The sequence below is a fragment of the Schistocerca cancellata genome, chromosome 2, assembly GCF_023864275.1.
Source record: "Schistocerca cancellata isolate TAMUIC-IGC-003103 chromosome 2, iqSchCanc2.1, whole genome shotgun sequence".
Lineage (NCBI taxonomy): Eukaryota > Metazoa > Arthropoda > Insecta > Orthoptera > Acrididae > Schistocerca > Schistocerca cancellata.
The window spans coordinates 891,998,427-892,014,525 of record NC_064627.1 but is presented as its reverse complement, the minus strand read 5'-3'; the positions used below and the strand labels follow the sequence as shown (position 1 = coordinate 892,014,525).

Here is a 16,099-nt window from a genome sequence, read left to right as displayed (position 1 = left end):
CTTATTTCTACGTCCACAAGATTACTTCTGACAGAATCTATGAAATACAAATTATGCAGTGTAACACAAAGTCATGCAGAAGAAGCAGCTTGCACAGGACGGGCTGAAGAGAAAAACAACAACAAGTCCAAGTCACACAAACAAAGCAGAAAAAGATGAAGGAAAAATAAAACTTTGAAAAGACGTTTAATATTTTTGATGTTATGTACAACAAGAACGAAAGTAATTAGGTTTTCATCTTTGAGTGACAAAATATTTAATGCTCACCCATACTTGATTTCTTTTTATGTACAAGTGTGTTATTGCTGTACTATTTTTTCTACAAGGAGCTAAGACACCATTCTTATAAGGGATGTCTTTTATACAATAACACTTTTGTTTCTCTGGCTGCATTTTACTATGCACAAGAAGAACTGGGATAGGTCACAGAAATTGCTGATGAGTACATGGTTCTCGTTTAACTCAGAAAAATCTTATCAGCAAGGGGAAATGTGACATCATTTAGAAGGTACTATCTTGTGAAAAGAAAAGGTTAAGTATTCCATTATATGGTATTTTCTCAAAACGTTTTTAAAACAGTGGAACTTAAGATTTGGGTATATAACCACAGGGTTATGTGATTATTTGCTAAGATATACTATTAGTGATATCTTTGCAGCCAGAACAATTACTGTTTGGCACTGATCTAATGATTTTGCAATATTTCATAATTGTATCACTTATACTAGCATCCTTTAAGATGCAAGTTGTGACTGATTAAATGCAATGATATTTACGTTTTTGTCTGCTTCCACAGCTAAGTGGTTAACATGCCTGGCTGCTATTAGGAGGATGCGGGTTCAATTTCCAGTAATGTCAAAGATTTTTCCTTGGTGGGAGGAGTGGGATGGTGTTCACTCTGCCTCATGATGCCAATTGAGGAACTGCTCAGGTGAGAAGTAGCAGCTTCATGGTCTAGAAAGTCAACAACAACTGAAAGACTGTTGTTCTGAGAGCACACTCCTCCATACCACATCCAAATGATGTCACTGGCTCAGGACGACACAGCAGTTGCTCAATCCCAGAGTTGGGCCAGAACACAAGAGCTTTGCTTGCTTTATGTTTAAGCATTTACCTTTAGTTCATATGCTTGATGACAATTATTTCAATCTTGCTTTGTCTCACGTGTTACTCGTCTCAGGAAACTAAGTAATTCATATACTGATTTATAATGATCACACTATTTTTGTACACAATGCGTGCCCATCAATTGACTGGTGACAGAATGAAGTGCTGTTTATATTGAATCCTCAGCTATCGAATAGAGACTATATACATTCTCATTTTGAGCACACCACTTGTGAAAGTGAGACCTAGTGAATTGTGGCACATCATTTAGATAAGAGGGGATGATAACAGTGGACCATTTTTGTTATGCATGTATCTCTACTTTCTGGACGAGCTTCACATGTTACATTTTTCATTTGTATAATTTATTCTAGATGTAATTTATATTACCTGACTTTTCAACAAGATTTCCTTGCAAAGTAACAACTCTGTAGCGCAGGCCTCCATAGAAAGCAATTCTATTAGCTTGAAACAAGTCATGTGCCACCAAAGTGTCTCCCAAAGCAAAGTAAAATGCTGGGAGTATACGTTCATCCTCTACACGAATGAGGTCAAATAATCGTGGCACTCCTTCTGGACTGCACAGAAACAAACAGAAATATTATCAATGAACTTCAGAAATCAAACAGGAGAAATTCTACGTAGGTAAGACAAGCAAAACTCCCTACGACAAAAAAAAAAAGTTATAAAATTTCTGATATACCTAATGGAAATCATAGAAACAACATATTTCATGAGAAAAACTTCCATTACAGATGAACATACAAAAATAAAAAGATGGTTTCACATTTTTTGTAACGGGAAAGTATAAATGTTTAGTGAAAATGGAAAGACAACAGCCTGTATGAAGGTACAAATAAAACTTTCTTTCACTGTAAAACAACAAAATGGTTCAAATGGCTCTGAGCACTATGGGACTTAACATCTATGGTCATCAGTCCCCTAGAACTTAGAACTACTTAAACCTAACTAACCTAAGGACAGCACACAACACCCAGTCATCACGAGGCAGAGAAAATCCCTGACCCCGCCGGGAATCGAACCCGGGAACCCGGGCGTGAAGAGCGAGAAAGCTACCGCACGACCACGAGCTGCGGACGTAAAACAACACTGATGGTGGTTGACTACAAGGCAATTTCTATATAACTTAATGCTTGCTGAAAGGTAATGTAACCTCCACATTTACGTTGCAGTATATAATAAGAGCAACCCACATGCAAAGTAAATTTATTCTGTTTTAACAAACTCACATTTTCTACTGTCCCCATCCTGAAACAAATTTAATGTTAAGGAATACAGCTAGTTTCTGGAACATCCATTCTATGAACTAAGAGAATAATGTGGTGTAACTAATAGCAGCACCATTTTTCGAGAATATATGCACAAGTGTAGTCTATTGTAAAAATACATAGCTTGTTTAATGATGATGCCAATCCCACCATATGTGGTAAATCGAAAATAAGGATACACAGACTACGCGTGCTTAAGAAAACACACTGTCTTCTAGGTGATCTGAGACTGACATATATATCATACTACTAAAATTACTAAATTACAGTCCCTTGCTGCAATGTTCTGTCTGTACGTGAAGGCTAATCTCAGGAACTACTGTAGGAATTTTGATACAGTTTTTACTAACAGATACAATGATTTACGAGGAAGGTATGTGCATATAATTTATTCTTGGTATGCCACAAGAGTTATCTGGTTGTAGATACATAGTGCTAAGTGTAAGAAGCTGGGGCAGGTTACTACTGTAATTTCAAGAGGAGAGGGAAACAAATGAATTTAAATCAATTAATGTGTACAAAGGTTTCAGTTAAGTGGCATTTCTTTCTTATTGTGAAATTTCACACACTTGAAGGCTTTGTTTGAGGCTTATGATCTCTCTCTCTCTCTCTCTCTCTCTCTCGCTCTCTCTCTCTCCCTCTCTCTCTCTTTTTTTTTTTTTGGGGGGGGGGGGGTGATAATATGCGCATCAAAATAATGCACAGGTGGAGGGTAAGGGCAGCAAGGGCATACAGACGACACAGTTATGGATAGACAACAATGACAAAAAGTACCTGTTAAAAGAGAAAATAAACACAAAAAAAATACAACATAAGAAAATCATTTTACATATACTTACGTTTGGAAGGGTTGAGTAAATCTGTATATCAGATGCTGATGCTTATCCAAAGGTATAAATGTTCCTCTACCAATTCTCTCTCTCTTCATTAACTCCATACATAGCTGAGCTGTATATACAGTATCCACAACAATATTGTCTAATCTACCACAAGCTTCAGAAACTGCAACATGATATTTCTTATCCAGGCCACCCAAATCTCCCTGTAATCATATAATAACTAGACTGCAATACCAATTGCAGACTGGTATCTGTAATCTTACATGATATTTCTAAAGTATTTGGAACAACAGTTGGGACTACCCATTACAAAACACTGACTTTACCATAGCCTGATATTATAGTTTTTCAGAAATGCACTCAAGTCAGGAAATAGGAGACAGAAATCTGTTTTAAAAATACAGTTCAATTTAAAACAGTAGTTGCAACCGTACTCGTACTGTAAAGTTACGTTTACTAGTATCACATAACACTCATGCACTTTGTTAATACTGAAGCAACTAAGAAGACACCAGAGGAAAACTACTGTAAGAATTATGACACTAAGTAGATGAAATGGTATAAGACATACAAGGTAAGTGGAAGTGGGTTCAGACAGGGACAGACGAGGGAGACGGCAGGGAATAGAGACCTGCAAGAAATGCTCAGAGAAGTCCTTGACTATTTGGAGCTATATGTCATGTACAATTGTATGGTTCAGAAATGATGAAGAGAATTTTGTACATTAGTGTCCAAAAGTAAAGCATAAATGGGAAAAGAAAGAGTTGATTATGACTATAAATGACTGTTATAATTTGTTGTGAACTGAAACTGTGTAGTAGGCTGTGCTTCAAATAGGAATATGTTTCAAAGATGACAAAAGGGACTGCATTACAACTGTAATAACTCAGTCTCTTTTGTTATGAGCATTTTATAGTCTACTGCTGACATCTACAATTCAGAGACTGTTTGTCAGGATAAATTCTCAGATGTCTTGAAGCAGTGAGGTCAAGCACAGACTTCAGGTTCAATAGCTTAATAGTGGGGAAAAAAAGTGTTGATAATGGTTTGAGACACAGGGAACGTTCATTGAAGCCAGTAAACAGTTGACCAGGCGTAAGCACTTCACAACATGACCGCATCTGTCCTAAGATAAATGCAGTACTACCACTGTAGAGACTACAGCTGTCACAGGAATTACAGTTTCCTGTGTATTTGAAGCTAAGAGCAACTGATCTGTGTCAGGTGGCAGTGTGTACCCTACTTGTTACAATGCAGAGTAGAGCCAATATATTGTCATGTCAGCAACATACCAAGACTGGACGGAGCTTAACCCCTTAACTTAAAACTCTGAGTTATCTTGTTGTTATTATTATTTTGTCAGAAACTTAAAATCCCGAGTGTACTCGGGTAAGTTATGAAAATACCTTGGAAGAAATAAAACCCTGCGTATATCTGTTTCAGCACTGATAGTTAGGTGTTCAGCTGCTAGACAGCATATGGTGCTACATTCGTAGCCTGGCTGTCATGTTTTGGTTGACTTGGTTGCCACCAAACATTGTCTTTATTTTGTGCAGCTTCAGATGTTCAACAACAAAACGTGTGCTTTTGGCCTATCTTGTGTATTGTTTAAACGTTGCTTTCAAAAAAGGATGGCTATAGTGATCCTGGGTTTGACATTACATTTAGCGGCTCAGAAAGTGAAGAAGAATGATATGTTACTTCATTAGAGATTGAAAGTGATGACATTTCATCAGTTGAGTGACAAGTGTGTCAGTGGTACATACACTGTGCTCCAGCCAGCTCCTCCAAGCTTCATTTTCACAGGAAACCATTGTGAAATACATGGTTAGACTTCATAGCTACACAAAAACCAAAAAGTGACTTCAAAATTCAGGATATTTTGGCCAAAGTCCAGTGCACAAGTGGACTTGGGATTCTATTATTAGTGATTTAATGTCACTCATTATGGAATGTTTTCATTGATAAAAAAATTATTTTTTACAGAAATATTCTCATTACATATTTGGCTGAAAGAGAGAGATAGAGAGAGGGGTGGAGTAGAGAGAGGGGTGGAGGGAGGGAAAAGGGGGGGGGGGGAGAGGAGAGAGAGAGAGAGAGAGAGAGACAGAGAGAGAGAGAGAGAGAGGTGGTTCTGTCACAAGACCATTGTCAAAAGAGATAACTGGTAGTGGTGGGATGCAGGTATGGAGATGCATTTTGTTGGATGGGTAGAATGAATCTGATATCTTCAATGTTATTCAGTAGAATACTGTCATTATACAGAAATATCCTAGCACAGTTTTTATGGATTGACAAAGTAATTAATGATTTTATGTTTCACCTGACATGATTCTCTGAATTCTTTTATGAACCTAATGATGGCCAGATGACTGAAACTGGTTGTATAAATAAATAATTCTACCAGCAGCTCAAGGCAGTAATAGACCATCTTTCAAATACATGAGTGCTGTGGGGCACCAGCTCCTGAAAATATACTGGAGGATTTTTACGATACCAAAGAGTATTCTTTGTCAGCCCAGATATTGCCTTCAACAATGACAAGTCATTATGGTGATGACACTGAAAGGGTCAATACATGTCAGTTACGAACATGCAACATTTCAAGATGACATACTGCAGTATCATTATAGAAAAGGATTCTATGTAGAAGCGGTAGCTCACCCTTGTCCAGAGGTTTTGTACAAAATGCCTCTTTCAGAGTGGATATCAGAATCTGGCTTCATGAGTTTGGAACTAAGTTCTGAAGAGAATAACAATCTCTAAAACATGTTGGATGAATGAAGTCGGGCTCTGGGAATCCTATAAAAACAATGATATGGAAAAAAAATTAATCTTAGGAAAACCAACATAGAAGACTGAAACGTAACATTTGAAGAAGATGACACTGCACTGTTTCTGACTGATTATGGTATTAAGTTGTTGTTGTTGTGGTCTTCAGTCCTGAGACTGGTTTGATGCAGCTCTCCATGCTTCTCTATCCTGTGCAAGCTTCTTCATCTCCCAGTACCTACTGCAACTTACATCCTTCTGAATCCGTTTAGTGTATTCATCTCTTGGTCTCCCTCTATGATTTTTACCCTCCACGCTGCCCTCCAATATTAAATTGGTGATCCCTTGATGCCTCAGAACATGTCCTACCAACCGATCCCTTCTTCTAGTCAAGTTGTGCCACAAACTTCTCTTCTCCCCAATCCTATTCAATACCTCCTCATTAGTTATATGATCTACCCATCTAATCTTCAGCATTCTTCTGTAACACCACATTTCGAAAGCTTCTATTCTCTTCTTGTCCAAACTAGTAATGGTCCATGTTTCACTTCAATACATGGCTACAATCCATACAAATACTTTCAAAAACGACTTCCTGACACTTACATCTATACTTGATGTTAACAAACTTCTCTTTTTCAGAAACACTTTCCTTGCCACTCCCATTTTATATTTTATATCCTCTCTACTTCGACCATCATCAGTTATTTTGCTCCCCAAATAGCAAAACTCCTTTACTACTCTAAGTGTCTCATTTCCTAATCTAATCCCCTCAGCATCACCCGACTTATTCGATTACATTCCATTATCCTCGTTTTGCTTTTGTTGACGTTCATCTTATATCCTCCTTTCAAGACACTATCCATTCTGTTCAACTGCTATTCTAAGTCCTTTGCTGTCTCTGACAGAATTACAATGTCATCGGCGAACCTCAAAGTTTTATTTCTTCTCCATGGATTGTAATACTTACTCCGAATTTTTCTTTTGTTTCCTTCACTGCTTGCTCAATATACAGATTGAATAACACCGGGGAGAGGCTACAACCCTGTCTTACTCCCTTCCCAACCTCTGCTTCCCTTTCATGTCCCCCGACTCTTATAACTGCCATCTGGTTTATGTACAAATTGTAAACAGCCCTTCGCTCCCTGTATTTTACCCCTGCCACCTTCAGAATTTGAAAGAGAGTATTCCAATCAACATTATCAAAAGCTTTCTCTAAGTCTACAAATTCTAGAAACGTAGGTTTGCCTTTCCTTAAACTAGCTTCTAAGATAAGTCATAGCATCAGTATTGCTTCACGTGTTCCAATATTTCTACAGAATCCAAACTGATCTTTGCCGAGGTCGGCTTCTACCAGTTTTTCCATTCGTCTGTACAGAATTCGCGTTAGTATTTTGCATCCGTGACTTATTAAACTGATTGTTTGGTAATTTTCACATCTGTCAGCACCTGCTTTCTTTGGGATTGGAATTATTATATTCCTCTAGAAGTCTGAGGGTACTTCGCCTGTCTCATACATCTTGCTGATCAGATGGTAGAGTTTTGTCAGGACTGGCTCTCCCATGGCCCTCAGTAGTTCTAATGAATTTTGTCTACTCCTGGGGCCTTGTTTCGACTCAGGTCTTTCAGTGCTCAGTCAAACTCTTCATGCAGTATTGTATCTCCCATTTCATCTTCATCTACACCCTCTTCCATTTCCATATTGTCCTCAAGTACATCGCCCTTGTATAGACCCTCCACATACTCCTTCCACCTTTCTGCTTTCCCTTCTTTGCTTAGAACTGGGTTTCCATCTGAGCTCTTGATATTCATACAAGTGGTTCAATTTTCTCCAAAAGTCTCTTAAATTTTCCTGTAGGCAGTATCTATCTTACCCCTAGTGAGATAAGCCTCTACATCCTTACATTTGTCCTCTAGCCATCCCTGCTTAGCCATTTTGCACTTCCTGTCAATCTCATTTTTGAGACATTTGTATTCCTTTTTGCCTGCTTCATTTACTGCATTTTTGTATTTTCTCCTTTCATCAATTACATTCAATATTTCTTCTGTTACCCAAGGATATCTACTAACTCTCGTCTTTTTACCTACTTGACCCTCTGCGGCCTTCACTACTTCATCTCTCAAAGCTACCCATTCTTCTTCTACTGTATTTCTTTCCCCCATTCCTGTCAATTGTTCCCTTATGCTCTCCCTGAAACTCTGTACAACCTCTGGTTTAGTCAGTTTATCCAGGTCCCATCTCCTTAAATTCCCACCTTTTTGCAGTTACTTGAGTTTTAATCTACAGTTCATAACCAATAGATTGCGGTTAGAGTCCACATCTGTGCCTGGAAATGTCTTACAATTTAAAACCTGGTTCCTATATCTGTGTCTTACCATTATATAATCTATCTGAAACCTGTCAGTATCTCCAGGCTTCTTCCATGTATACAACCTTCTTTTATGATTCTTGAACCAAATGTTAGCTATGATTAAGTTGTGCTCTGTGCAAAATTCAACCAGGCGGCTTCCTCTTTCATTTCTTAGCCCCAATCCATATTCACCTACTATGTTTCCTTCTCTTCGTTTTCCTACTACCGAATTCCAGTCACCCATGACTATTAAATTTTCGTATTAAGTATTGTACACAAATATATATGCCACACTAAACAATACCCATGCTGGCCCGCATTTTGGGTGGAAGACCAGCGAAAGTCAGGTTGTTGAACTATACACAAAGTACTAACTGGTGATGGGACAAAGTTATGGAACCAAGGGTTTACAAAGCTTCCAATTAAATGACAATCCTGTTTGATAATTCTCAAAGCATGGCCTGCTCATGTAGGCATCACTAAGGCTTTGAATATGGATACACATTACACAATAACTGCTGAGTGGTGCAACACACACCATTGCCTCGTGTCGTTCTCTTGAATTTTCAGGTGTCTGACGTTAAAGAAAAGCCATTTTGCTTTACAACACAAAAACACACCAGCTCATACAGCTGTGAGAAGTGTGAGGATTTTTGCACGTTGACTACTCTTCCTTTCCTAATAATAAAAAGGTAAACAAGAATATTTCAGGGCTATATTTTTCTAGGGAGAAGGAGATGAGTGTTGAGTAACACTGTACAAAAAGGGTGGGCAGATGGAGACAAAAATGAGATGAAGACTAAGGAATAGGGACATAAAAAAGGTGATACAAGACACTTTTTTGGAAAAAAAGGGGGAGGGGGGAGGGGAGGAGAAATGTAATGCCACATTCTTGCACAGGTTCATTAGAACTCAGCCAGCTAAAATCTTTCAGCATGGTTCACATACATTAAATTCTGTTTCTTGAACTGATAACATGAGGATATGCCTTTTTGTGAACTTGTATGCAGGAATGTTAGTTTTTTTATATACTCACCAATCTACCATAAACGCCCTCTGGAAGTATTCCTTCTCGTTTTGCTTTAAGAAGATGAGCAATGGGGCCTCTCATTGACTCAACAGCATGGAAAGAGCTTTTTGTTTCTTCCAATACTTTTTTAATTCTCTGCACTTCAGACTGATGAGCAGTATGATTTTGTTTAAGGCATCTGTGCTCTTCATGCTTTTGTTGTAGATCAGTTTCAACTGAGAGGATCTGTCTATTCCGCTCTTCCAGAACACTAGAAAGAAGAAATGTTCAATAATAATAATAATAATAATAAAAAAGAAACAGTAGCTACTCACACTCATGCATTCGGTTTTGTAGATAACAACATTAAGGAGAATGTCCACAGAAGTTGAAAAAATGAAAATTGTTGTGGTTTTATCTGTAACCATTTCGAAAAATCCAAATGCTTAACAAATGACTTCCTATCAGTCACTAGCAGTAACTAGTCTTATATTGCAATATTAGTTGTGGAATTGTACCTATTATCAGCTTGAAATGGGACTACCTTCCCAGTCCTACTTGAAATTACTACCTCATGTCAACACTCTCTGAAGAGGTCAAATTAGCTCGAATTTTTAACTTTCCGGACTTTGTACCATTATGACTATACCCAGTTTCAGTAGTAAACTGCCCTTTAAAAAATTAGTATGAACAAGTTTACTATCTCAGATTAAATTTCACATTAATATGTTACCCAATTTTAATTAGCAACTAAGGGGAGCAAGCCGTTTGTTAATAATCCAACTTCAAATTTTCGTGATACGAACTGTACAGTCATGTTGCACCACATAATCTTGAAAATTTACTTCTTCCCTATTTCTGAAAAGCCACAATGTTTATTCATTATGGTATTTAAAATGATAGCTATCCAAAACACTGTTAACAATAATTTGTTCAAAGTGATTTGTTTATAATTAACTATAATGTAATTTAAATTCTTGTAGCGTAAAATTCATTGGAACTGTATACAAAATTAAGTAAGCTTTTCCAAACTGAATATCAGAACACGTAGGGCAATACGAGCCCATTTTTTAATGTAAATAACGAAAGTCATCTAATGACTTTTAATTGTTATTTTGTAAATCTTACATTTAACAATGTATTCAATTGTATATATATCTAAAAACAAAGATGATTTGACTTACCAAACGAAAGCGCTGGCACATCGATACACACAAAACAAACACAAACATACACACAAAATTCTAGCTTTCGCAACCAAAGGTTGCCTTGTCAGGAAAGAGGGAAGGAGAGGGAAAGACGAAAGGATTTGGGTTTTAAGGGATTGGGTAAGGAGTCATTCCAATCCCGGGAGCGGAAAGACTTACCTTAGGGGGAAAAAAGGACGGGTATACACTCGCGCACACACACACATATCCATCCACACATGTACAGGCACAAGCAGGTATGCCATCTGAAGATGCCTTGTATAAGGCAAAACATGTCATTGGCGATAAATAAAATGAAAATTCCTGCTTTGCAACCAAGACTATTTGTTATTTCATAAAAGTGTGTCTAGTGACACCATAAGAAACAAAGCAAAAGAGGGGGCTGCAGCTCTTAATACATACCTCAGCAAGAGTTTAAGACTAGCCACAGATAGATTGATCACTTTATGAAATGGACAGGCTTATTTCTACGATGCTGTACAATAGTATGCCAAAAGCTTCCACAGGAATTTGAGAAAACACTTCAAGAATTACAGTGGTATGTCATCACATTTTGGAAAGAGAAGAATTTTTTTATGGGCCAATTAGGCAATGCTGATGAAATGCCAGTTTGGTTTGATGTGTCATATAAATGCAGAATTGATGAGAAGAGAACAAAAGAAGTTACCATTAAAACATTCAGGTGTGGAAAACAGCCCATAACTGAAATGCTTACGATCGCAGCAGATGTGAGCAACCTTTCGCCTTTCTTAATCTTCAAGTGGAAAAGAAGCCACAAGAACCCTACAAATGAAAAGATTTTCCCTGATGAAATCACTATTTGAAATCAAGAGGACTGGAAGGTTGAAACTCTAATGCTTGACTGTCTCCGTAACACGCAGGAACCCCGTCCTTGTGGGCTTTCCAAACTATCATCAATTCTTTGTCCTTATGGTCATCTCACTGACTACATACAAAAGAAGATCCACAGCCTTCAAAGGTTATCTTCAGGATCGGTATGAAAAATGGTTTTGTGAACCAAACTGAGAACAGGAAAAATTAAGCATGCTGTACCCCACATTATTGTACACTAGATTTTGGCTGTCTGGAAAAGCACTGAAGCACCAGTGAACATGAAATCATTCAAGAAATAATGTATTTCAAATACTCTGGATGGCAGTGAGAGAAAGTCAATCTGTTTCTGATGTAGACTCGTCTGAGGATGCCAGTAATTATGCCATTAGAGAATAATGTTGGGTAACACCCTTAATTTATGGTATGTCTGTTTGCATATCATGTAGGTTATCAAGTTGGGCATTCTCTTCTAGTAATAACTGTGTCACTTAACAATGGGTCACTTAAAATGGTTATTGTTTTGATAGTTCATTTATACATCCATTGTTGTGTAAAATAAATTTATTCTACAAGTGATGCACCAACAAACTCTATTTATAATTTTAATTTTTAAAATTGGGGTGCACATTACATTAGATGCCACATTGAAATTGTGTAAAATGATATCCCAAAATGACCATACTGGTAAACCAGGAGAAACTAACGGTCATGCATAAGCTTTCTGAGAATTTTTCATCCAGCACACTACTTGCAAATGGAAAAGTAGAAAATGATATATAAATGTTTAAATTTGAGTCAGCAAGCCACAACATTAAGCGTAATGAAAGGAGGTGTAATTTCTGTACAAATGGCATGTTATTTCATAATATATATTTTGAATATCACCCATAACAAAAAGAGCATTATGAGACATACCTTCTTTGATTTTTGAGTTGAGATTCATTTTCTTTAACTTCTTTCTCCAGTTGCTCTCGTTTTGCATTATCCTGCTGAATTTCTTTTACATATGAATCAAGATTTGACTGAGCTGTATCCATCTGAAAAATATACTGATTAACTACAAAAAATTTCTAATTAAAAGGAAAAGAGGATACGTTAATTTGTTAGTGACCTCTTACATTTATCTTCTTTTCTAAAACTGCATCCTTCAATGGAATTAATTCACCCAGCAATTTTTTGTGTCTCTCCATCAGATCTGTAATATAAGGTTGTTGTTCTCTCACCATGTCATTAAATTTCTCTTCCTTTAACTGTTGTTCCTGCCTAGTTTCTTCTTTAAGTTTCATGAGGTTTTCTATCTCTCTCTCACACTGTCCTGGAAACAGAGCAGCTTGCTCCAACTGTTAAAGTAAACAACATACAATAAATATACATATCACAACTGACAAAACATAGCAAACAGTGAGTCTACCTTTCAAATTAAACTAATAATTAAATGAGGGCAGGAGGGAGATAGGGAGGGAGGGAGAGAAAGGAACAGAGGGGTAAATGGTATCCTGAAGACGAAAGTACACTATCTGATAAATATGTTCACTGTATGGCATTCTCTTTATAATAGTGTCTTAGAGAGATACACACTTTGTTACCACAGGAGAAGAGAGGAATAATAAATATGAATTTCATTAATTTCACCTCAGACTACCACCATATTTAAGCTCTCTCCCAGGCAGGCGATTTTTGCTGTACTTACAATATTCATTCTTATGAACATCGGTTTTGAAGCAAATGATCAATCATCCTTTAATTTTGTTGCTATGTTTAACATGTACGACTGTATTGCTTTCCGTCATAACTGTGCACAAATTGTGAAATCAAGGACCTTACCACAGTATCTAAAAACAAATAAGGGACAATGTAATAAGCACTAAAATGCTATTTCTCACCCCAGGTTTTTAATGTATTACAGGTAAGTACCTGTTTCATTTCAATTCCTTTTCATATGTTTATGATTCTTCACTCACTGGATTTCAGATCCCTTTTATTTCTTTTTCACTTATTACTTAATTTAGTTTTTATGTACCTCAGCCCAGTGTCCTACAGTGCCTCAACTGCTCCATTTTCTCATGTGTTTCGTGGCCCTTCTCTTTCTCTTTTGTAAGCTGCCTCACCCTCCTCTATTAAAATGAACAGGAGATCTTTTGAGATTTGTTGGGCAATCTCCTCCTGAGGCTTTCCATTAAAAATTTTCTAAATGGTTGTGTTTCGAACTACTGCACAATATTAGTTTCGTGTAAGGGGGAGAGTTGAAGGAAACAAAGCACGGTTTCCAGTAAAATTGAACTCCAAACTATTAACACCACTGCTTCTACACCTATCTGCATCTACATCACTACTCTGTGAGACACCATGCAGTATCAGAGGGTACTTCCATGTCCACCTGTTACACTACACATGTCCACCTGTTAGGGTTTTGTATACAGAGTGCTAGAACAATAACTGCATAAATGCCTCAATACCCTGTAATTAGTCGAATCTCATCTTATTGGTCTTTACAGAAGCAATATGTAGGGGTCTGTAGTACATTCCTAGATTCTTCACCCAGTAGTATTTCATGAAACTTCGTAAGCAAGCTTTCATAGGATAATTTATGTCTATCTTAAACCATCTGTAAGTTCAAGTTTTTCAGCATTTCCATGACACTCTCACGTGAGTCAAACAAACCTGTCAACATCTGTGCTACCTTTCTTTGTATATACTCAATATCCCTTGTTAGTCGTATGGGTCCTACACAATTGAATAATGTTCTACAGAGGGCCGCACAAATGTTTTGTGAACCATGTCCTTTGCAGAATGACTGCACTGTACCAGTATCCTACTAATGATATAAAGCCTACCACAAACTTTACCTATGTTTGATACAGCTCTCCACACTGGTCTATACTATGCAAGCCTCTTCATTTCCAAATAACTATTGCAACCAACATTCAACTAAATCACCTTACTGTATTCATCTTTTGGCCTCCTCCTACAATTGCTACTGCCCATACTTCTCTCCAGAACTAAATTAATAATTCATTGATGTCTTAGAATGTCCTATCAACCAATCCCTTCTCTTAGTAAAATTATGCCACAAATTTCTTTTCTCCCCAATTCTATTCAGCACTTCTCCCCACTTCTACGCACATAATCATCAGCTTTAATCTGCAGCATCACATTTCAAATGCTTCTATATTTTTTCTTGTCTGAACTGCTTGTCATCCACATTTTACTTCTGTACATGGCTCCACTCCAGATAAAGTACCTTCAGGAAAGACTTTATAACACCTGAGACTGCAGTAGTGTGTGTGTGTGTGTGTGTGTGTGTGTGTGTGTGTGTCTACGTCTACCATTGACGAAGGCCAATGGCCGAAAGGTTTAATTGTGAAAGTCTTTTTGTTGTGCCTATCTGCGACTCAGCATCTCCGCTATATGGTGAGTAGCAACTTTCCTTCTCATAACATTGTTACATTCCATCCTGGATTTTCCATTGTTCAAATTTGTATTTCATTTTAACAAATTTCTCTTCTTCAGAAACACTTTTCTTGTCACTATCAGTCTATATTTTATTTGAGACCTTTCGTTACATCAGTCATCATCATTTACGTTACTGGTCAAATAGCAAATCTTATCTATAAGTTTTAGTGTCTCATTTCCTATTCTCAGTGGTGGCTCACGCTAAATTTTACTAATGTGCTACAATATGGTGGCCTGTAGCCTTTTGATTTACAAGGGTAGTACCCATAACTAAACTGAATATATTAAATCTTACATAAATATACTTAAACTTTTTAAATACATTTATATTTTATAATTAATACTTTAACATTGCAAGGAATAAGGAAAAAAAGGTTGGCAACAGCAGGAATCAAACCCAGGTCCACAAATTACCAGTCTCTGTTAAACAACTCAGCCAGAGGGTGGGTACAAGGGCTCCTCAAAAATCTCTCATACTCTACGCATAAAGCTTCAGAGATCAAACAACGGAAAATCAAGTATGGAATGTAAGAATACGAGAGAAGGAAAGTGGTTACTCACCATATAGCGGAGATGCTGAGTCGTGATAGACACAATAAAAAGATTCACACAATCATAGCTTTCGGCCATAAGGCCTTTGTCAGCAGTAGACACACATACACACACGCACACACACACAAGTGCAACTTGCACACACATCTGCAGTCTCAGAGAGCTGAAGTTACACTGCGAGCAGCAGCACCAATGCATGATGAGAGTGGTGACTGGGTGGGGGTAAGGAGGAGGCTGGGGCGGGGAGGGGGAGGCATAGTATCTTGGGAGTGGCGGACAGTGAAATATTGCAGTTTAGACGGAGTGGGAGAGAAGGTGCAGAGGGGGGAGGGGGTAAGTAGTGGAAAGGAGAGAAATAAAAATAAAACGAAAAATAAAAAGAAATTAAAAGACTGGGTGTGGCGGTGAAATGACAGCTGTGTAGTGCTGGAATTGGAACAGGGAGGGGGCTGGATGGGTGAGGACAGTGACTAATGAAGGTTGAGGCCAGGAGGGTTATGGGACCATAGGTTGTATTGCAGGGAAATGTCCCACCTGCGCAATTCAGAAAAGCTGGTGTTGGTGGTAAGGATCCATATGGCACAGGCTGTGAAGCAGTAATTGAGAGGAGGGGTATCATGTTTGCCAGCGTGTTCAGCTACAGTGTGGTCCACTTGTTTTTTGGCCACAGTTTGTCGGTGGCCAT

At 37.7% G+C, this 16,099-nt stretch overlaps 1 protein-coding gene across 1 annotated transcript in view; it reads right to left on the bottom strand.

Moving 5' to 3' along the window:
• LOC126162835 (structural maintenance of chromosomes protein 4-like) overlaps nucleotides 1–16,099 on the bottom strand; it is a 320,394-nt gene that overhangs the window by 100,786 nt on the left and 203,509 nt on the right. The window contains exons 8-12 of the mRNA XM_049919596.1: nucleotides 12,528–12,749; nucleotides 12,325–12,446; nucleotides 9,395–9,638; nucleotides 3,236–3,438; nucleotides 1,498–1,685 (exon numbers count right to left, since the gene is read on the bottom strand). Of these exons, the coding sequence (XP_049775553.1) occupies nucleotides 1,498–1,685; nucleotides 3,236–3,438; nucleotides 9,395–9,638; nucleotides 12,325–12,446; nucleotides 12,528–12,749 (979 nt within the window). The remainder of the gene's footprint in view (nucleotides 1–1,497; nucleotides 1,686–3,235; nucleotides 3,439–9,394; nucleotides 9,639–12,324; nucleotides 12,447–12,527; nucleotides 12,750–16,099) is intronic.